This window comes from Pan troglodytes, chromosome 14 (genome assembly GCF_028858775.2).
Source record: "Pan troglodytes isolate AG18354 chromosome 14, NHGRI_mPanTro3-v2.0_pri, whole genome shotgun sequence".
Lineage (NCBI taxonomy): Eukaryota > Metazoa > Chordata > Mammalia > Primates > Hominidae > Pan > Pan troglodytes.
Genome location: NC_072412.2, coordinates 27,582,089 through 27,605,067, shown reverse-complemented (window position 1 = coordinate 27,605,067; position 22,979 = coordinate 27,582,089). Strand labels below are relative to the sequence as shown.

Here is a 22,979-nt window from a genome sequence, read left to right as displayed (position 1 = left end):
GCCTACCTTACCCCACTAGCTACAGTGTCTAGATGCTTGTATGTCAATCATTTATATATATATTTTTTCATTTTCTTCTCATTCAGATACAGGTAGACCTTTCGTAGAGATGTACAGTGAAATCCCCGAAATTATACACATGACTGAAGGAAGGGAGCTCGTCATTCCCTGCCGGGTTACGTCACCTAACATCACTGTTACTTTAAAAAAGGTAAATTTGAACACCGCTATTCTCAGCATACTTTCACTGCAAATAAGCATAATGAAGTTTTACTCATTTTATCTTTCTGGAATAATTTCCTTACAGACACCTGGGCTTCTCAGTGGACTTTCCTGTAACATCCTTTTACTATAAGGAATAGTGCTAGAAGTTATGTCCATGCATGTGGTTAAATAGAATAAAATGATAGTGTCTTAAGCATAAATCGATGTGAATAATGAAAGAACTGAAATCGTGAAAAATGTTATGTATTGCCACAAACCCAACTGTGTGCAAATGTGAGAAAAATCAATTCTGCTGCTTACACAAATTAATAACGTTGCAGAGAGTGGATTATCCAGATTACTGCAGAGAAGACAGAATGTCAGCAGGGTGCCCAGTTCTCCAGGCATTGATATGTTCTGGCTTCATGCATAAGGAGCCAGCACGTTTGGTTTGAATTGGCAAGTTCCTTGTGATAAAAGGCCTGTCTCCTGCTGAGCACCCAAACTTCATCTCTTAGGGAAAAAAGGGAGGAAAGAAGGCCATACGTGAAACAAAAAATACTATATTGTAAATTGTACATACGGAAAGGTAAAAGATTTAGGGTAGAATCTAATAAAGACAAAAACTAAACCTATGACATTCTAGCTAATTAATCAGCAGTAAGAGTTAGGAGTATACCAGGACTCAGAACTGGATAAAAGCTCCCCAAATGGAAAACTGTGCTAAGTTCTGAGAGCTTAGAACTTTAAGAGAGAAAGTCAAGTCCGCCCCAGAGCAGCACCTCGCACAGTGCATCACAGAGCAGGCACTCAGGAAGTGTTTGGTGCTGGTAGCTGTGGCAATTAGGCTGGAAAAGTTCAGAGAATGATGTTCAGTCTCACCCATCAACCCTGAGTCCTGAAATGTGGTGGAGGATTCTCCTTATCCTCTTTCCTTGCATTCACTCTCCTGGGTTGTTACTCACGTAGGCCTTCAACATAGTCCATCAGAGACAGGTTTTGGCCTCCATTACATTTGTGTGCCATCGCCAGGAAATAGAAAGTCATTATACAGCAGAGCTGGAAACGCCAGAGGAGTCGAACTCCTCAGTTGGTCAAGATAAAAACACCCTGGTTTCCCGAGTGTCAGGAACTTTGCAGGTCATACTGGGCATTTGAGCCAATACCTTGCCTTCTCATTCAGTGTTCCTGCCATCCTTCTTGAATGGTCTAGTTCATATAGGAGGAAGACAAGGGTGGTTAAGAGCAGAGGCTGGTGCCACATTGCCTGCACTCTGAACATACTGCACTCGTCACTGGGCAAACTAATGAGTTATCAAACCTCTCTCCACCTCACTCGCCCCATCTGAGGAAGGGGGTAATGACAGTAGTACCATCTCACATTGCTGTTAGAAAACTTAAGTCAGGTGATATATGGAAAGCACTTAGAACAGTATCGAAGTACAAGATCAGCCCTATTCAAGGGTTAGCTTTAGCATTATTTAACAGTTTAACACCCAATACTGTACTTGGTATATTACCAAGTCATGTTTTCAATAGCATGGCATTACTCCCATTAGTCTGAGATAATTATTGCTGTATGATTAACATGGAAAACACCATATGGAGAGGGAAATGTTCTCTTTCATGGGAGCGCTAATGCAGATGGGTTGTTTGGTCATCAGGAGCATTCCAAAGTTCCCATATAAAAATCTGGGGCTGGTGGGAGTCTATTTACTGTTTTTTCTGCCTAAGATCTGGAGTGAACAATTTAAGAAGAGAGAAAGAGAAGTGTAAAATTTTCACAGGGATTTTGGTTTGGCACATATATACTGGAAATATTCTAACCTATGACGTATTTCTGCTGACATGAAGTTAATATCTTTCCCTTTCATTTCTCTTATTGTCCCTTTTCTTCTAATTTTCTGTCCCCTCCCTCTCCTTTTCACATGCCTGCTTTGTCGGAGCCATGGTCAGCTGCAGACAGGCCTTGCTGCCCAGGGCTTCCTTTCGAGGCTGAGATCCACCTGCCCATCTGCCTTCATTCTTACACATGCGGTGGTGGCCACAGCTGATGGGCTACAGTCTTTGACTGCTTTAGATCTTGTCAGCTAAACGTAAAGTTACTTTGTCAATGGAATGCTACTAGCAGCCGTAATGGATAGATGAGAGTAAGAGAAACACTTTGAAGGAAATTTTAGTGTATTTTTAAGTTGTACTGAGGACGTCTGTCAGCAAACCTTTCTTTTAGATTCAGCACATGCTTGTTTTCACTTATTTGTAAAGTACCATAGATTTCAGTCCCTGACTTAAATTTTTCTGGGTTTTTCCTTTGCTTGCACTAAATTAGAAGAGAAGGTTCTTTTTTTCCCACCGAATGCATTCCTGAGTTTACAGGTAGCACCTTGATTTACTGAAACATGAAAGCGAATCCTTTAATTCCTTTCAGTTCTTCATAAACAGGATGTAATTAATTTCAAACCCAAGGAACACCGGTAATACATTCCGACGTAGGCATAGTCCCTGGAAGAGAGGCACTAGTGGCTTCTGGACTAGAAATCTCTGCCATAGGATCACAAATCCAGATCAGCTCCTTCAGCAAGCAATAGAAATAAATGATAACTGGATAGAGAGAGGGTTGCCAGGTGTACTTTTTAAAAGGCGATAGAAAAGGTTTCGAGCTTCTTTGTGGCTGTTTGGTATTTCCTTTATAATCTGTTGGGGGAAGGTAATTTGATTTTTTCCCCCCTTTTTCAACTGGGAATAAGGAATAGTGGTAGTTGGGAGTCTACCACCACTGAAATTGGGCTGGCAACCTGGCATCAGGGGAATTTGGCTGGGCCACTTTATGGAGCAATGACCCTTTATAAATAAAGTTTAATCCCAAGGCAGAGTGTTTATCTTGTAGTCTTTAAATGTTACATTCTTGATGTCAGAAGAAGGCATAAGGAGAAAGTCAGATCATGGATTATTTTCTTCTGTTTGGACTCACCGTGCTTGGGAATACTTCTGAGCATTAGAGAGCACTTCATTCATTGCAGAGTCTCTGGCCTCCGAGGCTGCCTTCACCATCAGCAGCTTCAGCTTCTGGGAGTTTCCTTTCCAGAGGCAGAGCTGATGCCTTCCTTGTGACACAGCAGGATCCTCAGAATGACAACCCCAGTGAGTGCCGAGTTAATGTTATGAATCTTGGAGGACCTGGAATTATTTACACTCTTTTGAAGACAGCCACTTCTTCAGTAAACTATGCAAAATGGGAGGAAAAACTATGGCTTGTTAAAAGCTCTGGATGATGAAAACAAATGAGAATAGTCTGGCAGCCCCAGTAGAAAAAAAATGCTAATTGGTTTCTCTCTCTGTTTTTGAGACAGAGTCTCGTTCTATCACCCAGGCTGGAGTGCAATGGTGTGATCTCAGCTCACTGCAACCTCTGCCTCCCGGGTTCAAGCGATTCTCCTGCCTCAGCCTCCCGAGAGGCTGGGATTACAGGCGCCTGCCACAATGCCCAGCTAATTTTTGTATTTCTAGTAGAGACGGGGTTTCACCATGTTGGCCAGGCTGGTCTCTAACTGCTAACCTCAGGTGATCCGCCCACCTCGGCCTCCCAAAGTACTGGAATTACAGGCGTGAGCCACCACGCCCGGCCTCTTAATTGGTTTGTCTATTGAGTGTCTGACCAGTTTATTATGAAGATTCCCGGAGGCCAAAGAGTTATGGGCTCCAACTGAAAGTCTGACATGACAACTAGGTCTATCCTGGGTAGATGCCACTTGTTGCCAAGGCTGATAGTAAATTATCATAATTACTATAATTTATCATAATGCAAATATCTTTTGCTATATGCAAAAAAACTCAAGAACCAATTATCGCAAACTAGAGTTTTTAACCTAGTTTGTTATAAGCAAACTACAAAGTTTTACTATTTTCATTTTAGATGAAAAATCATGTTTTCACAAACTGCTGGTGAAACAGTATTGCCAACCAGTGCTAATAGGACCTTGTTAATGCATGCCTCTTCCTTTTCAGTTTCCACTTGACACTTTGATCCCTGATGGAAAACGCATAATCTGGGACAGTAGAAAGGGCTTCATCATATCAAATGCAACGTACAAAGAAATAGGGCTTCTGACCTGTGAAGCAACAGTCAATGGGCATTTGTATAAGACAAACTATCTCACACATCGACAAAGTAAGTGATGCTTCAAAGGCATGAACATAAGCCGAAGTGCTCTGTATTTTTATCTGTGTAATGAAATCTTAATTTTAAAAAATTTCTCTCTTATGCTTGCAGCCAATACAATCATAGATGTCCAAATAAGCACACCACGCCCAGTCAAATTACTTAGAGGCCATACTCTTGTCCTCAATTGTACTGCTACCACTCCCTTGAACACGAGAGTTCAAATGACCTGGAGTTACCCTGATGAAGTGAGTGACCCATTTTTCTATTTCTTCTGCAGGACAGTATTTTAAGCAAGTGAAATCCCGCAGGGGTTTTGAGACGGGAAAAATCAGAAAATCCTGACTCCTGTGGCAGTGTTAGTCAATAAAGAAGCTTTGGGTTTGGTTTGAGTGCTTTCTTTGCCTGGCATTTCATGAGTGTGATATGCATAGATACTGTCTTTTGATGTCTGAGGGTTTTGTTTTGAAGAGTGTAGACTGGTATTTCTATTGCATGATTCTAGGAAGAAAAGGGATTGTTTCATTCTTGGAAACTACTCTGTAGGATTTAGAGATGAGAGAGAAATTTATCACTAAATGCCAGGCAGGGACTGCCTTTTGTAACAACAACAACAACTTTCCAGGAGGCTGTCTCTGTCAGCGCATTCATTTAAGATACTGGCAGACAGTCAGGCACCTGATTGGAGCATGTTTGGAAAAGATATTACAACCCAGCCATCCAATATTCCATTTGTTAAGTGTCAGGGGAGCAATTCTGTCCTTCAGAAAAATGAGAAGAATGAAGCCTGCGTTGGGTTCCCTTATTCAAATCGAACATCCTTGCAAACAATAATTGTTTTAAAAATGTATAGATGGGGAAACTATGATAAACTGTTACGGAAATTTTGACAGTAGTTCTAGCCCCCATTTCTTGTGTGTCAGCATGATTTATGCGGCATATCTCAAGTACAATCATTTGTTATGTCGTTCAGATTGCCCAATTACAAAGTCAATTTATGATTAAATTATGTATGAAAGATTAATGCATCAGCCTCAAGCTAGTGTTGTTTTTCATCGACATTTCTCGCCATGGAAATGGAATAACTTAGCAACAAAAACGTGTAACGAGTGCCCTGTAGGGACACATTAAGGACTTATCAGTCATAAACTATTCTCTAGGAGTGGTATTGTTTCATTTAAATAAAAATGCTATGGCTTGTAGCAATATTTTCTGGGTTTTAATAGAAATCAAATATTCTCCGTAAGTGCCAAGAGGGAAGAAACTTTTATCCTGCTAGCATTGCTACTGTAAGTAAGAGTATCTACAACACATCTATTAAATGCTAATAATCTTCTAAAACAGCACTGTCCAACAGAACTTTCTGTGATGGAAATATCCTGTATTTGTGCTCCAGTACTGTGCCACTAGCCACATATGGCAGATGAGCACTTGAAATGTGACTAGTGTGACTGAGGAAATGAATTTTTGATTTCATTTAATTTTAATAGCCACACGTGGCTGGTGGCTGCAGTACTGGGTGAAGCAATTCTAAAACACAGGATGAGTTCTTTCCCAAGTCAGAAGCAATACCAGTGTTACTCAGCTTGGCAAAGGAAGTAGTACCTGTATAAATAGAGCTGCAGAAAGCTCCCTCGGTCTGTTATGTTAGGGGACTAGTTCTCTGACTTTTGATAGTGGCAATTGACTTTTCTCTCTGGTTATTGCTGAGAATGAAGAAAATGGCCTCAACATGTGTCTGTCTGTTCCAATGGGGAAGTAAAAGGACAGGTGGGTAGAAGTGTATTAAAAGTGGCACAGAGGAGAACTAAGCTCAAGACCCAAAAATCAGTTCTGGACAGCTCCCAAAGACATTTTTCCATGCTCCTCCCCTCCGCCCCCTATGACTATGGGGAAGGATTGAGAGGTGGAAATAACTTATTAGTTATAAAATATAGTGCTTAAAAAAAAAGGAGAAGGCAATGTGATCTTGTCTTCTCAAAACAGTGAGCAGGACTGTCATTGTGGCCAGGTCAGATTGCAGAGCCTAAGGCTAATTCTTGATCTTCTCTGAGACAAACCTGGGACAGCACCTTCCAAGTCTTGGTTAAAGATCCATTTACTGTGATTTAGCCGACATGGGCAAGCACTGTTCAAATAGTGAAATAATGAAACTGTAGGATTATTCCACCTTAGTAAGTACAGCCAAGACTCATTATATTTTCCTTCGTATCTCGTAGGGACAAAAAAGGAAACTCACATGGTGATTTGGTGAGAGAAGCACTGTCATTAAGCCAGACACTAACTAAGGCTTATGATTGTCCACGTTTGTGTGCGATATCTATGCCTAGGGAACAGGTTACTGTGTAGAGAGGTGTGTGTGCCAGAGGAAGGACACTAGATTTATGCTCAAACAACTTCAGTTCCTAGCCAACTTGGGCCAGGGTATCACTTCCTTCAGTTTTTTCATCAGTAAAAGGGCAGTCAGCCTGCCAATCTCATTAGGTTGTTGGGACAAACAATTGAGACAGTATATGTGAAAGTGTATTTGAAGAAAATTAAGTGCTAAATAAATCCTGCTATGCTACATTTTGAAGCACCTCTAGACACAGATGTAGTTTCCAAACATTATGCTCTAGGTGGATTTGACATGATTCTTAGTATAAAACAGAAGCTGTTGTCGAAGTAATGATCTAAGAAATGTTAAGATCCTATATAACTTTAAGCATGAACACTCACTCCTGCTACATTTGTTATACATTTTCTTTCTAGAAAAATAAGAGAGCCTCCGTAAGGCGACGAATTAACCAAAGCAATTCCCATGCCAACATATTCTACAGTGTTCTTACTATTGACAAAATGCAGAACGAAGACAAAGGACTTTATACTTGTCGTGTAAGGAGTGGACCATCATTCAAATCTGTTAACACCTCAGTGCATATATATGGTAAGCATAGTTCAGCGTTGCCAACTCATGCTACGCTTTCTAATCATTGTAGATGTCTGTGTTCTCTAAATAAGTCAGTTTTCTGTTGGCCAAGAGTTACATTATCATGAATGAATACAGCTTGGCCATGGTTCCCTCCTCCCCCTGTCAAAAAGCAAACCACATTAAGTACTCTTTACATTTAATACTTTTGAATTGAACAGAGAGTCCTTTCTTTAGATGTTTATTATGGCTAATAATTCGGTTAGAACCTAATATATTTATGAAATTCTTAGTGTTCTGTATAAACAAAACAGAAAAAGATGATGAGTTTTATCTTTATTATCTAAGAAAAATTTCTCAGGTACTACCATGAATTAGAGAAATAAAAATATGGTATGCTAAATCATTTAGAATTAATGCTATTTTATCCCTGCTTTTACTCTCAAGGAATCCTAATGCTGTTGCTTAATTTCAGTATGCAAATTCTATAAAGAAAATGCTTAATGACCTTATTTCCATTGCTGAAAAGGAAACAATGTGGAGGACAGAAACTATGGAACAATTCTATCAGTAGCCTTTATTTCCTTTTGTCTTTCTGCAGTTGATTTTTGATATCAAATTGGTTGTTTTAGGGTGTACAGAGCAACTTTTTCTCACCTTGCTTATAGTGGCCAGGTAGATTTTTAGAAATATCTTCCCACTTCTTTGTTATTGTGATAGAGATATTTAAGGTGTTTCACTTTCTGTTGCTCTGCCACTGTTTTATGTTGCTAGGACGTGATACCATTTGATTTGAAAGGCGTTCACCAATTACAGTGCTTTTAAAGTATCCTATTCATGATCAACATTTGGGCTCATTGATAGGCTGTATCATAATTCAGCTCTGTTTATTTACTCATTGATTACACCCTCCCTGAATGAGGCCCTAAGGTTTTGTTTATGGAAATTATTCTTTTCTAATGTATTTATCACTTCTCCTTTCAAAGATAAAGCATTCATCACTGTGAAACATCGAAAACAGCAGGTGCTTGAAACAGTAGCTGGCAAGCGATCTTACCGGCTCTCTATGAAAGTGAAGGCATTTCCCTCGCCGGAAGTTGTATGGTAGGACCATCCTTATTTCCATAACAGTTTAAGACATGCTTTGTAAGTGGGAAGCTGCAAGAGCCTAATGACTCGAATTCCTGACAAAATACCAAGAGACGTTTCTCAGACAGCCCCAGAGAGCTCAGAACTCTGTAGATTCTTGGGTGGTGGAGGTGAGAAGGGCTGGGGAAAAGGAAATAATGTAGCAAGGTAAGCGAGAAATGAGGTTTGTTTGAGTGCTCACTTCAGTCTAGTCTCTTACTGTGGCTAACTTTCTGCATCTCTAAACCTTCCTATGATGTCAACATTCTTTGAATGGGATGTGTTGAGCAATGACTAGGAAGCATTTTGAATATGTAACATGCTCTATTAACCCTGAAGAAGTGGGCTCTTGTAATGAGAATGCTGAAAATAATTCTTTTATATACAGCTGGGTTGAAAGTTCCAGTCTTGTTTTAAAATTAAACAAACATTAATAGAGACAAGACTTACTCATTTGAAGAGGGGGACGATGGGGCCTATTTGAACTAATTAAGTTTTTTTTGGCTAGAAAGATACATATTCAAAACCTCCTTCAGCAGCTGTTTTTTAAAACACTAGTACAACACCTGATGTAAAACAATGTAATCTGTTTATGATCTGCAATCATTTTACAAAATTACTGTTAAATGCCAATATCTTTGGCTCAAGTCATTACATTTTAAACAAAGGGTATAGTACAAAACTGATTAGCAAAACAATCCATACAATAGGGATGTGGCACCATTTTAGAATCTCCCTAACCAGAGCTGATTTGGCTTTCAATGTCGTATGAGGGCAGTGTTTGTTTGCAGTTCCCTCAAATACTTAATAGGGAATTAAAGAGAAAATTTTAACTTTGTGCTATGTCTTCATGCCATTGCAGTAGAAAAATGATCTTTTTTGCTTCAGAATATCAAAAACGTTTAGTAGTAAATTTTTAGGTTTAATAGTAAATTGAATAGTAATCTGATGACTCCAGGAGGTACATTCACTCTTCCAGTGTCTGAGGGCACGCTCATCTGTTAGTGTTGATTTCTTCAGTAACTAAGTAGCAAGGGTATTAAAAAAAAAATTCAATCCACTGTCAAAAATGCTGACTTGTTGTAGGAAATAATTTAAAGTAATACCAAGACAATATTTGTAATCACAAAGTGTAGCATCCTCATTTTAATTACTTTGGATCTGAGACACACTAGTAATGGGAATTTGTTTGTAGGACTTTATAATCATGCATGATAATGAACTAAGTTCCCAATATTAAACCTTTATACAGAACACAAGAAACTCCTAATAGACTAAAACTGCCTATTTAAAGAACCATGCATTTTAATGAAATCATAGAATTTTAGAGTTATAAGGAAACTTTGAGAACCTCTAGAAAATTTGAGAAAATTGGAGCCCAAACTGGTTAGTCATGTTTGCAGCAGCCTGCAGTGAGTAGCAGAGCCAGGTCAAGCACCCAGGCCTCTGACTCTCAGTTCTGTGTGCAATAGAGTGATATCAATGCATCGATTCAGTATTTAATACGTTTTTTAAATTTCTTTAAGTTTATGCTTTCTGTTTTTTTTTTTTTTCTGTGCCTTAACTGTTCTTCCTCAGAGGAAAAATCTTGATAGTCTTGATTTCACTCTAGTTTATGAAAGGGACAACTGGTGTGACCATTTATAAAACTAATAAGAACTCCACATGAGACCACAATAGAAAAGTCTATTTTTATTTTTATCTGGAGAAGTGATCTACTTGATCTGACTTACAATGGCCCTTATACTGCTGATGGAGCCTCGTGGAAAACTCTGAAAAACATCTCGGATGGAATCAGAGCCCCTGCTTCTGGGTTAATACTTAAGTCACAGTGGCCACCAGTATGCCTGTGGGCACACTAAGCTACTGCTTTTCTATCTTCGCTCGCTTTATTTCTTCTTCCTTGCCAATAAATATGAAGTGTTACCCAGTCTAAAAATCATATATGCCTTTACTCAAAAGTTAATGCCTACATTTTAAAAATCAACACTGATGATCAAAGGTTTGAAATTGGTCAACTTGAGCTCAAAAACTTCAATGACCGTGTATCAAAGTGATATTGAGAGGCCGTGTGAAATGACTTACTGATCATGTTTTTAACCACAGGTTAAAAGATGGGTTACCTGCGACTGAGAAATCTGCTCGCTATTTGACTCGTGGCTACTCGTTAATTATCAAGGACGTAACTGAAGAGGATGCAGGGAATTATACAATCTTGCTGAGCATAAAACAGTCAAATGTGTTTAAAAACCTCACTGCCACTCTAATTGTCAATGGTAAGTTTGCTGTTCATACTTTCTTCTGGTTCTGGTAGGCAACAAATTAGTGAACATTTATGAATTCAAAAATCAGCGTAACAACATCAAAGATAGCAAAATTTCAAATAATCATTTGAAAAAACACTTAACGTTAAGTTCCCATCTTAACAATCTCGTGTTTGTTTGTTGTATTCCATAGGCGGCATGATCTTTTATCACTGTAATCACAATGTACATACCATGGAATCAAATTATTAATAATCTCAAAACCCTGCTACTACTTTTAAAAATCTGCATTTTCTTGACAAATAGGAGGGTTTATTTGTTTTTTTGTTTCTTGTTTGTTTCCCTGACATCAAAGCCAGTGAGAATGTGGTCCTTCATGTGTGGCCCAGGAGAAAGTCATTAGAACTGCTCTTGACTTCTGTCCCGTTCTTCATCTCCTTTCCAGTGAAACCCCAGATTTACGAAAAGGCCGTGTCATCGTTTCCAGACCCAGCTCTCTACCCACTGGGCAGCAGACAAATCCTGACTTGTACTGCATATGGTATCCCTCAACCTACAATCAAGTGGTTCTGGCACCCCTGTAACCATAATCATTCCGAAGCAAGGTAGGGACAGTCAGTTTTTTTACTAACTTTCAAATACTTTTTGACACCTGGAATTAAGATTTTTTAATGGACGCAGATGGGAATCTGCATGTGGGATGTACCGTATATTTGAGGCAAAGGCTCTCCCTGCCTTGGAAAAAGGTGGGCAATAGCTACTCTTCTTTCTTACTGAATATACCCTATCACTGGCTAACAATTTCATAATTTTTCTCTCTAGTTTACAGTTTTAGAAGCACAAGCACAAAACTAAGGTCCTCCCATGAGCTGTGACATGAGCTCAGGTTGGAACTCTGGTCTCCTGTTTCTCAACTGAAGATCCCTAGACTTTGGCAATACCACTATGTCAGTTGCATTAGCGTTCCCATTTTTCATTTTGTATTCTTTGGTTATGATCCAAGTTCTTCCCAACACCAGTGATCACTATGTTTCCTACTTTTGGGCTTTGCTCTTCCATCTGTCTGAAATGCACCTCCACCCATTGCCTGCCTCCTAAGAGGGCTTTATTTATCAAACCCCATGGCTCAGCTCTTACATCACCTTCTCTGTGAACTCTCCTCACTGCCTCATTCAGAATCACTTCTTCCCCCTCAGTATGAACAGCACTTTGTTCACGCCCTTGTTACATCACTCGATGCGCAAAGGTTTGTCTCTCTCTAAGCTAAGAGCTGATTGAGAGCACCCTTGTGTCTTTAGGCTGGGCCAAGGCTGGCACACAGTAGATACTTAGTGTATATTTGCTAAATGAATACATCCTTACCCTCTGCTAATTGTGCAGCATTTCCTTGCATCCTGTTGATGACTGAGCCTTGTTTGCTTTTTCCTCTTTTTGTTTAGTCTAGAGGGATGATACTAAGGATAGTTTATGGGAGCTAATTTGAAGAACAGGAATAGACTTGATAGGTGCAACAATAAGATATTATTGAAACTGCCCAAGGATTATCATTATGCCAAACTATTTTCCTTATTACTTTTAACTCCACTTGCAGAGTGTTCAGGAGGATTGTTATTCAAAAAAAAAAAAAAAAAAGATTGATAGGAAAAGTAAACAAAGCATAATCCTAACATAAACAGATAGAAGTGGCTATTTGATTTTCTAGATTCTTCCCACAATTCCAAATCGTTTTGCTTAGGGTGTATTACTCTCAGAGTGGAAAGTTACTGGTGAGCTATGGAATTCCTGGGAAGTAGCTGTTTTCCACACATATGATTTCTCATTTGACTGTCATTTTCTAAGAATAGAAATGGAGAAGACTTACAAATCTTAAATATCTTCTTTACCACTGTGAATGTTTAACACATAAGACAGTGAGATCTACTGAAATTCTATACTATTTTGCAAATTTGGGGTATGCATCAATATTTATGGACCCATCCCTTTAGGGTCTTGACATATGTGCCAACCTAACATGCAAATAAATAAAAAAAACTAAATAATTGAAGCTATTAGATTCGGATAAAAGTGTAGAGTTGAATTTTTCTGGAATAACAGAGCCTTTTCTAAATATATTTAAATTTTATTTTGGCAATATTAAATCTAAAATTTCTATTCTATCTAGGATTAGAACTAGTAACTATGTTAGAAAATAACAATTATGGTGATAGAACATAATATTATAAATTTGGGTTTAAGTGATGCTAATAAAATATGGTTTGGGGAATGAGGCCACCTCGAATGGAACTTTGTAAACATTAGCTTTCTTTCCAATTTCTTTGTGGTGTAAGGGATCTCTCTTCTGTGTGATGGAATAAGTTTGCCAAGGCCTGAAAACATGTCTTATTCCTTTCAGAATGGTCTCAAGACTCAGAGCATTACCTTAAATGTTTGTTGGCCATTTGAATTATTCTCTGTTCAAGGCATTTTTTTTCACTACTTACAAGACTGATCAGAAATGGAAGTTTAAGGTTGCATATGCTTTATTTCTTTAATACGTTGCTGCTTGAAATTATCTGCCAAAAACGTACACATCTTTGATGTACAAGAATGACAGCTCGATGTACATTAGTCAGCAGGTACTAATTGAGTAGCCTACCTGTGTGAGGCCCAGATTTGGTGCTTGGTGGTTAAATCAGTACAGTTAACTTAGAGGTGTTTCAGAAATATATGTAGAAACTTTGTACACCAGAAAATAAACAGAACCACTCTTTCACCCTCTCAGAGAGATGAAGCCAAAATTTATAGATAAATGAAGCCCTCTTTAATTACCAAAAGTTCTCAAGTATGTCTTTATATAAACATATTTATATACACTTAGACTAACTTAGATTCAGTTGTAGACAGGAATTTTAGTAACACATGAGTAAGAAATGCTCCATTGCACTTATTTTGAGTTATATGGTAACATATTTGCATACTGGTGTCTATACATGATCATCAAAAGAGATTGGGTGACTAATATATGCACATTACTCTCAAATACGTAGAATAATTCCTGGCATTTAAATTTTAGGCTCTAGTGAAAGGGCGTATCTATATATATCCACGGCCAAAGCATTCGCTTAGTTTGAGGACAGAATGTACTTGTTTAAGGAGCTCAAAACTATTAATTGGTTTAATATGGCCAGACAGTTAATGTATCTACTATAGAAAGAGGTTCAGACCTAACTCAAACTATTTAGTATCTTAGAGTCTAATAAATATGTAAATATGTTAAGTTATTATAACTACCGACAGTTCAACTAAAAATGTCACCCTTTAAAAAAAAAGTAGTAAAATATGTTATGAAAGCGAGCTAAGTTTTGACTGAGTAATATTGTGGCTTTCGTTTTGCCTAGAATTTGTTCTTATAAAACATTAGGAATAAAAGAGAGGAGGGAAAGGATGATTACTTTTAAACTCATACAGGTAATGAACCAAGAAGAAATAAAGCAGAATCTTTCCCTTTTTAGTTTTTTTTTTAATTAAAAAAAGGAAAGTGGGGCCAGGTGCAGTGGCTCATACCTGTAATCCCAACACCTTGGGAGGCCAAGGCAGGAGGATCACCTGAGGTCGGGAGTTTGAGACCAGCCTGGGCAACATAATGAAACCCCGCCGCTACTTAAAATACAAAAATTAGCCAGGAGTGGTGGCAGGCACCTATAATTTCAGCTACTCAGGGACAATTGCTTGAACCTGGGAGGTGGAGGTTGCAATGAGCTGAGATCGCACCACTGCACTCCAGCCTCGGCAACAAGAGTGAAACTCCGCTTCAGAAAAAAAAGAAAAAGAAAGAAAAGAAAAGTGATAATAAAACTGTGATATCTCTTTTGAATATTAATAACACCAAAATAAGTTATCAACACTGAATAAGGTGGAATATTTTATTTTTCTCATCCTCAGCCAACAGGTAGACTTCTAAATAGATATTCCTAAACCTGCTCCCATGAGTCTGAGCAAAAAGCCAGAGAGCATCATAAGGATGTTAAGCATATAGTGCCTTCCACATGTCTATAGCTTGCAGCCTCTGCTCATATAAAGTAAAGATAATGATATACACTTCATAGAGAGACTATGAGGATCGAATGAGGTAATGTATTTAGAAAGTTACAGAGCACCACAGATTTGCAAGGTTGTAATCATTGCTAGCATTGGGGTACATTTCTTTAAATAAGACCTGAGAACCTTTAATGAACTTAAAGGATATTTCTGCCTACTATAGAGCTAGTTTGACAACAGTGAGCAGTTTTGCCAAACATTTCTAAGAAATGAATGCAAATTATGGAATGTAAAATGCAGTTTTGTTGTGCTTTAAAAATAGTAATTTAGTAGGTCTGGGGTGGAGGGTGGCTGTGGAATTCAGGAAAATATGACTTTTCAGAAGAAGAAAAATTAAGGAACTACAGAAGAGTTAGACAAAAGTAAAAGGAAGAGTAAATGGAAGGGTGTCATGAGGGAATGAAGTAATTCTCCCAGTTCGTGTGGCCTGCCCCATTCATTGGTTTCCTGTCATGAGAGGAAGTGGTTCTGCCCTGTGGGTTGGCTGAGGCTGGGGTGGGCTGACTGGGCATGTGGGGGAGCTGATGCCTGCTCAGCCAGTCCACTTTCAATTTCTAGAACTTCACGTTCCGCCTGCATTTTGAACAACTAAGTAGTACGAGTAAACCCCCCAAGGACTGAGCTCCGTTTGATCTTACAGTCCTCCATGAACTCTGCCAGAGTACTGATGCAGCCTCACAGGAGATACTATTTAGATAAGATTGTCCATGGCAAGGAGGTTGGTTGGTTTCTAAAGGAACAATAATAATACAGGACTGGAGGGAAGGGGACCTTCTCTGTGGAATGGAAAGGGTGGATTTCAGGAACCCAGGAGAGGATAGGGCAAGGACAGTCTTGGCATAATCAGTTTGTGCTGCAGATCACTGTTTTCTCAGGAAGAATCTAAGATGTTGAAAGTCTACTTTTCTTTACGTGTGCTTGAATACCAAGGAGACCCTCGGGTAGCTGACTGGACAATTGTGTGGCCTGAATGGGTCTTTGCGCTCATCTGTTCCCCGCAAACGGGATGGTGGGGGGCTTCTGCTGATCTCCTTCCTGGTACTCTCATGAGCTCTGATCACCTCCTCCATGGGTGTCTAGAGTCCACCTGGTTGTTTCTGGATTGTCTTTTCTTCTTTCTAAAACAAAGATCTGTTTCTAAAATGTTGAATGTGTTTGGGTCTTTATTCTAGGGAGGTTCAATGCCTGCAGCCTTTGATTACTGCAGTTTTGTTTTGAGAGCACACATTCTTTAGATCACAGTCCAGTTTAATTCTCTCTCCCTATCTAATTATCACAAATCATAGTTTCAAAGGAAGAAGTAACATGATTGATTATAATAGACAGAGTTGTACCACATACTAAGTTATTCCCCTCTCATGGAAAAAAAACTTAGGTAACATCGGGTTCTTTGTGAAAAATCTTGTTTTCTTTATAAGCTATCTGTGATAACTAGTCAAAATATGTAGAGAAACATTTCTGTCTACATTGCATTAATATTGCTGACATCTTACAAAGCAACTTGGCATGTCACTGATATTCAATCTAAATATACTGTCAACCATCTGCTCATCACACAAATATTTATTAGGCACCAACCATGTGTAAAACATAAAGGTAATGCCACTTGTCTTTAGCATTTATGTTTGCATTATACAAGATTAAACATATTTGGTGATTACTTATTGGATCTATATATGTATCTGTAAAATATCTACTACATCCTCCCAAGGATAGAGAATTGGGAATCAAGGAAGCAAGTTCTATTCTTGGCACAGTCCCTGACTTCTGTGTGACCTTGGCCAGTTCTTTAATCTGTGTTTCTATTTCCCCTTCTGTAAATGGCAATGGTCGTGCTTCCCCTTTCCTACCATACACAGCTATGAATGAGTTAATTTAGAAAATCACTGTAAATTATATTTTCTTCCTTCAAAAGGGCTTGAAAGTATTTCCCAGTGTTTGCACACTGATATTTCCCTTCTGTTTCTTATAAACTGTAAGGCAATTTGACCATTAACTCTGAGGATTGGTAACAAATTAACAGAAAATTTCAACTTATGAAAGTAGAATGGCTGTCAGAAAAGTCTTAAATGGAGGTACAAACTCTGTGATACAAAACTGACTCTGTGATTATAATGTTAATAAGGGCCCAGTAAGGAAAAAAAAAAGTGCAGCAGCTCCTCCACCATTGGGGCCAAGCCGTATTTTCCGCAGTGCCAACCTGGACCACCTTGCCAGCCTCGATCCAGCCCAAACAAATGAAGGCATTCTCATTCTCTGCCCAGTTAGCTCTAAAGCTTTGCCTGCTTTATTTGGTCTTTTGCAGATGAGTCCCTTCAGGGTGTGAAAAATGTTGGGTTCTCAACTCATGGAAGGTTGAGGGAGAACATTATTCTTTTGGCTTTCTTAGATAAAATGGGGGGTTTTCTAAGAAAAATCTAATAGACATACGTGGACTCTCAAGGAACCGCTTGCAAAACTCTAAAGTAGGTCAGGACTGGAGTCTAAAATAGTTACATGCTTTAGAAGTTAACTAGAAAATAATGTTTCCCGCCATTCTCAATGACAATGTGACATCTCATGTCTGAAACCCTCTTCGTGTGCACCAGCAGTAGAGTACTATGGGGGGGTGGGGTGGATGGTGTCAAGAGAAAGCTGACCACTCTAAGAGTAAGGGTGGTTTACTGCCTTCCATCCGGGGATGGGGGGTGGGGTGGCCTACAATATCAGAGAAAAGCAGAGGCATCTAGGAACTCTGAGAAGGGCTTCCGAGAGGGGCTTGCCTAATTGCATTTCTCTATTGTTTACGTCAGCAAATTGGCAAAGAAAGGAGGGCCTGAGTCATTAGGGATGTGTTAGGGATAGATCATTTGGGGGAAACATAGTTTGGCGCATCAGTGGGGTATGTAAAATTAACAGGACAGAAACAAGACAATTGTTAATGGTAGTTAATTAGAAATGTACTCAAAGACCCAAATTTAATTGACTGCCAACATGAATGTCTATTATTTTTATGCTGTAACAGTTTTATGTCCCATATTTTATTTTCCACCTACACAATGAAAGTTTTAACAATATAAAAATTGAAAAAGTCAACATTTCCTGGGGGCAAAATGTAGGTCAGATGTCTGAGGGAAGCTATAATTTAAGACCTCTTCTTTTGGAAATACGGTCACATACCTCATGTTTTAATATTGATCACATTCTTCCTAAGTACACATACAATTTGTATCCATCCATGTGTCTCAACATATATTCTATGCAGTGTGTGTCTGGGTATGCAGCCTTAATTCAGCCATGCTACAGAGAATTTTAATTTACCACAAACAAAACCTTGACTCAAAATGAGGACTTTAAAGAAGACCACTTGACCAAAGACCACTTTAGCAGGACTTTGAGCTTGAACAAACAGCCAAATAAAACTGGCCATCTTATACAGGAGGCTTTCATCACAAGCCAAAAGTGAATGTTCACTTACTAATGAGAAACTTCTTGCATTCTGTTATATAATTACTGGACGAGGAAGTGCATGCTGCTTAATGTGACTGTTCGGACAACAGCCCTTATTAATATTTCATACAAAGTCCTGAGAACAGAGCATGAGTTCATTTGCCAAAGGCCCCTTTGCCACTTTTCTCTGCTTTGTGAGATTTTCCTCCTTTTCCCACTCTTCTTAGTAATACAGTGAATCTGATGAATAATTGTTTCTAATGAGTTAACTGTCTCCGGTAATTGCTATCAAACATTTCATTATGTGTTTTAAATTAAACTAAAAGGCTGAGTCACAGGAAATCTATGCGGGATGTTTTTTGTTTTTTGTTTTTTGTTTTGAGACGGAGTCTTGCTCTGTCGCCCAAGCTGGAGTGCAGTGGCACGATCTCGGCTCACTGCAACCTCCGCCTCCTGGGTTCAAGTGATTCTCTTGCCTCAGCCTCCCAAGTAGCTGGGACTACAGGCCCGTGCCACAACACCCGGCTAATTTTTTGTAATTTTAGTAGAGACGCGGTTTCGCCATGTTAGCGAGAATGGTCTCGATCCCCTGACCTCGTGATCCACCCACCTCGGCCTCCCAAAGTGCTGGGATTACAGGCATGAGCCACCGCACCCGGCCGCTGGATGGTTTTTATAATGATCTTTTCAGCAAGATTCAGTGTAGCTTCTCAGGTTACCAGAAGATAGTGACACAAAATTTGTGAAGATTCCTTAAGAAGATTGGCAGAACCTCTCAGATTGTCTTTGGCCAAATTTACAGATTTTTAAAAATTGAATGAGCATTTTTATTATTGAATCTAGAAACTAATGTCCTGACACAAGATCTTTAGGTGATAGATAAGTAGAACAAATCACTTATAAAACATGCACTTCTGCCTGGGGATCTACATTTTAGTATATCTTCACTGACTTGGTAGATTGTTTCTTAAAATATGGTATCTATGTGACTTTAATGTAAAATCAGTGCCCTTTTAGGTGACAAAGCAGAACCTGTTGGATTGATAAGATGGAAAGGGCATGATGGATTTAGACTCTGGCCCTGACAGTGCCTTTTAATGAGCTTCTAATCACTAGCCCTTGTTTCCTCATACTTTCTCTAGAAGCCTCCTAGGACGTTTTGCCACCTTGAATGCAATGGTCTACTTCATTATAATAGCTGTGATAGACTTAATCAATAAGTCATTTTTGGTGCCAAAAGCCATGTTCATCCCTTTACACACATTATCTCTAATCTGAACAACAGTTTTACGGAATGGTGATTACTTGCCCTATTTTCCCATAAGTAAAACTGAGGCTCAGGGAGTTATTTCTCAGGTGTTTTCAGATTATGGTATAAAGGGGGAGGGCTGGGTACAGTGGCTCATGACTATAATCCCAGCACTTGGGAGGCTGAGGTGAGAGGATCAGTTGAGCCCAGGAGTTGCAGAGGCCAGTCTGGGCAACATAGAGAGGCCCCATCTCTACAAAAAAATAAAAATAAAAAAATTAGCTGGGCATGGTGACATGCACCTATGGTTCCAGCTACTCAGGAGGCTGAGACGGGAGGAAGGCTTGAGCCCGGGAGGTTGAGGCTGCAGTCGTCACTGAACTCCAGCCTGGGAGACAGAGTGAGACCCTGTCTCAAATAAATAAATAAATAAAATACAAGGGGCTAGATAGATTGGTCTTCCAGAAGGTTATTTTTCCCTGGCGTCCCATAGGACTCCTAAGAGGACATCCCTGTGGATTCCCAGAGGAAAGAGCTGAAGTCTGCAGGGAATAGGTTTGGGAGGGCGCCTGCCTAACCTGGTAGGTTTGCTCTTGTCTGTCGTGAGTTAGAGCTGACCCATCTGTTGAGTTAGAGTTGAGCAGAGGATGGGAGAGGAAAGGAGAAAAAGACGAGCAGCAAATAGGTGAATTGGGCTCAAATTTCATGATATCTTTGAGAACCAGTGATGACCTACAGCTGTCTTGGGCCCCAGATCTGCAGTTGGGAGTAGAAACTGGAGTATAAACTCCAGTGGGATGAGCAGGTCTAAATAAGACCAGCCTCAGGAGGGTGGCAAGTCTAACTAACAGTTAATGGGCCTGCTTATTGTGGCACTTTCCCCTATTCGTATTGTCCTTTTCTGTGACTTTCCCACCATCCAGGGGTATTTGATCTCTTGCAGGGCAGGGAAGCCCCATTCTCTCATTTATTGTTCAGAATTAATGTCCTGGATTAGGATTCAGCAAGCACTCAGCCCTCAGTGGGCCTCACAAAACTCATGGCTATTTAGGCAGGAGAGCAATTAAAGGAGATGAAAAGGAGGGGTCAAAAGAAAATGAAGGAGGAAACATGAGGGTTTATAGTTGATGAGGGAATGAAATGGGGACATAGAGGCTGCTAATTTCAGCCTCTGCATGCCTTGACCTAGTCACTTCAAACGATTAATTCACTCAGCATTGAAGAATGTTGAGCCAGGCACAGTGGCGTGCTCTTGTAATCCTAGCTATGTGGGAGGATTGTTTGAACCCAGGAGCCCTGGGCAACATAGCAAGACCCCCATCTCAAAAAAAAAAAAAACGGAATTAAGGAATGTTAAAGATTTAATTTTTAAAAAGAGATTGTTTTATAGGTGAGAAATTGTGGCTCAAAGATAAATAGTTATCTCATCTCACAGCTACTTAATGGCAAGCTCGGGACTAGATGCATGTCTCTGATTTCCTGTTTACTATTATTTCCACCATAACACTGTATTGAGTCTCCATGGGAGGTGCTTATAATCTGGCCAAACGAGCCGACCATGGGTGGTAGATGGTGAATGTTGCAGTTTAGAGGCCGCACCAAAGAGGAGGTGGGATCCGGGCCCTGAAGAGGATGGGTAGATCTTGGAAAGTTAAATGGAAGGGGAGAGGGACAAAGATGTGATGCAGTGACACAGGCATACAAACGGGTTGGAAAGTTGAAAAGAACTTGCCAGAGATGAATGTGGTTGGTTCATCAGATTTGGGTTGAGAAAAAATAAAAACCAAAATTGGAAAGGTAATTTTGGACCTGATGTGAAATTTTTTCAGTAGAGGCTGAATGGTTGAGCCAGGCAGTCACTACCTGGCTAGTGCCTGGATGTTCTGCTATCTATTGGCCAGAAGCCCACTTTGTCCCTCCTTCCAGGCTGATGGACTTTCACAGACTTATTATTGGTGGTCTTCTACCTGTGGCACTCCTTCAGCCTGCAGTATGTGCACTGTATCTCAGAAACTCTACCCTCCATGCCTGAAAATCAAAGTCTTGGGTTTTCACTCACCCTTTTAAAAAACATTACATGGGTGCATGTTATTCCAATTTCTTAGGTCTTTAATGTTCCATTTGCCTTGTCATCATCATTGAAAATTACATAAGATGATCACTGATTGCTACCTTATTGACAAATCAGCCCTTGTGAGTATGAAAAAAGTACTTGAACACGTAGGATGAGGAAAACAAAAATTGGTACTTAAAGACCATCTAGAGCCAAATATAATAGAAGATGGTGGCTGATAGAGGCTGTATAGCCTGGGGTTCCTATTTTTATTTTCTTTATAGCTAAGTTATTAAGCATTTACCTATGTGGTGTTAAGTGCGGGATATGTGCTTTATATGCATCATCTCATTTAATTATCACAGAACTTCTCTAAGAGAAATGCTAGAATTATTACCATTTTCCAGATCAGGTAGAGAGTTTGAGTATCTTATTAGGACACTAGTCCTGGTTAACATGTCAAAGAGCCTGAAAGTGAGCGGCTTTCCAGCACAACATCAACCAGGCAATTGAAAGCATATCATTTGTCACTACCAGGATTGGTTGTGTCACAACTACTTAGACATTAAAATGAGTCATTTTTAGTCAAAAGCTCACGATCCTGAAAACCAGTAGGGTGACATCAAAAGCTCACAATCCTGAAAACCGGTGTGGTGACATCAAGAGATGCAACATAGTTTAGAGTTTAAGGACGTGGGCTCTGTTGCCTGAGTCCTGGCTCTGCCACCTACTGGCATCCATTGGCTGTATGATTCTGGGCAAAATAAACCACCTCTCTGAGTCTGGGTTTCGTCATCTACAAATGGAGTTAACAGCACTGACATCATAAGGTTGTTTGAGGAAGTTAAATGTTATAGTAGGTGTGAAGTACTCAGCACAGTGGCTGGTACATTGCGAGTGCTAAGTTTGTTTGCTGAAAGGTACCTGGTACTTCTAGTACTTTTAGGCAGCTCTGGGGCTGCCCACTGCAAAGCCACTTCCCTCTGAAGTGGCATCATATACACACTAATGTCCTGACAAGATGATCCATGCTATTAGGTTAATGTTCTCCCAGGAAATATATTTGCATCTTGGGACAGGTCCTCTGACTGTTTATTCCAAAGAAATCAGAATGGAAATATATTTGCATCTTGGGACAGGTCCTCTGACTGTTTATTCCAAAGAAATCAGACCAGAAATGGTGGCTGTTTCAGATTATTTAGGAAATCAAAGGAGTTACAGTATCCAAGGATCTACTCTCATTGGTGAATTCTACCTCAGCTATTCAAATGGTCAATCACCCAAGTCTTGTTCAGCCTATATTAGTATATGGGCTTTTGTCATTTTACTTGCCTGTGCTCAATTGTATTCTGATATGTTTCCATGAATTTGACTTGTCTCTTCAATAAACATATATGTTTCTAAATAACAGAAGGAATTAAATCATCTAATTCTTGCAAGGGGTGTGATTTTACATCTTACATGAGATAGGAGTGAGCAAACTCTGTTTTAGTTGAATAAAATGGTGC

The 22,979-nt window shown here is 39.5% G+C and overlaps 1 protein-coding gene across 14 annotated transcripts in view; it reads left to right on the top strand.

Annotated features, from left to right (window-relative positions):
* Nucleotides 1-22,979, top strand: part of FLT1 (fms related receptor tyrosine kinase 1) — a 195,012-nt gene that overhangs the window by 56,903 nt on the left and 115,130 nt on the right. For 13 of the 14 annotated variants that reach the window (XR_010150625.1, XR_010150626.1, XM_009426791.4 and 10 more), the window contains 7 exons: nt 87-211; nt 4,210-4,372; nt 4,475-4,611; nt 7,115-7,289; nt 8,258-8,375; nt 10,506-10,675; nt 11,109-11,268. Coding sequence is in view for 12 of the 14 variants with exons in the window: in XM_009426791.4 (XP_009425066.1) it covers nt 87-211; nt 4,210-4,372; nt 4,475-4,611; nt 7,115-7,289; nt 8,258-8,375; nt 10,506-10,675; nt 11,109-11,268 (1,048 nt within the window). In the remaining 2 variants the exon portion in view is untranslated. The other variant, XM_054665147.2, reaches the window with a different exon arrangement.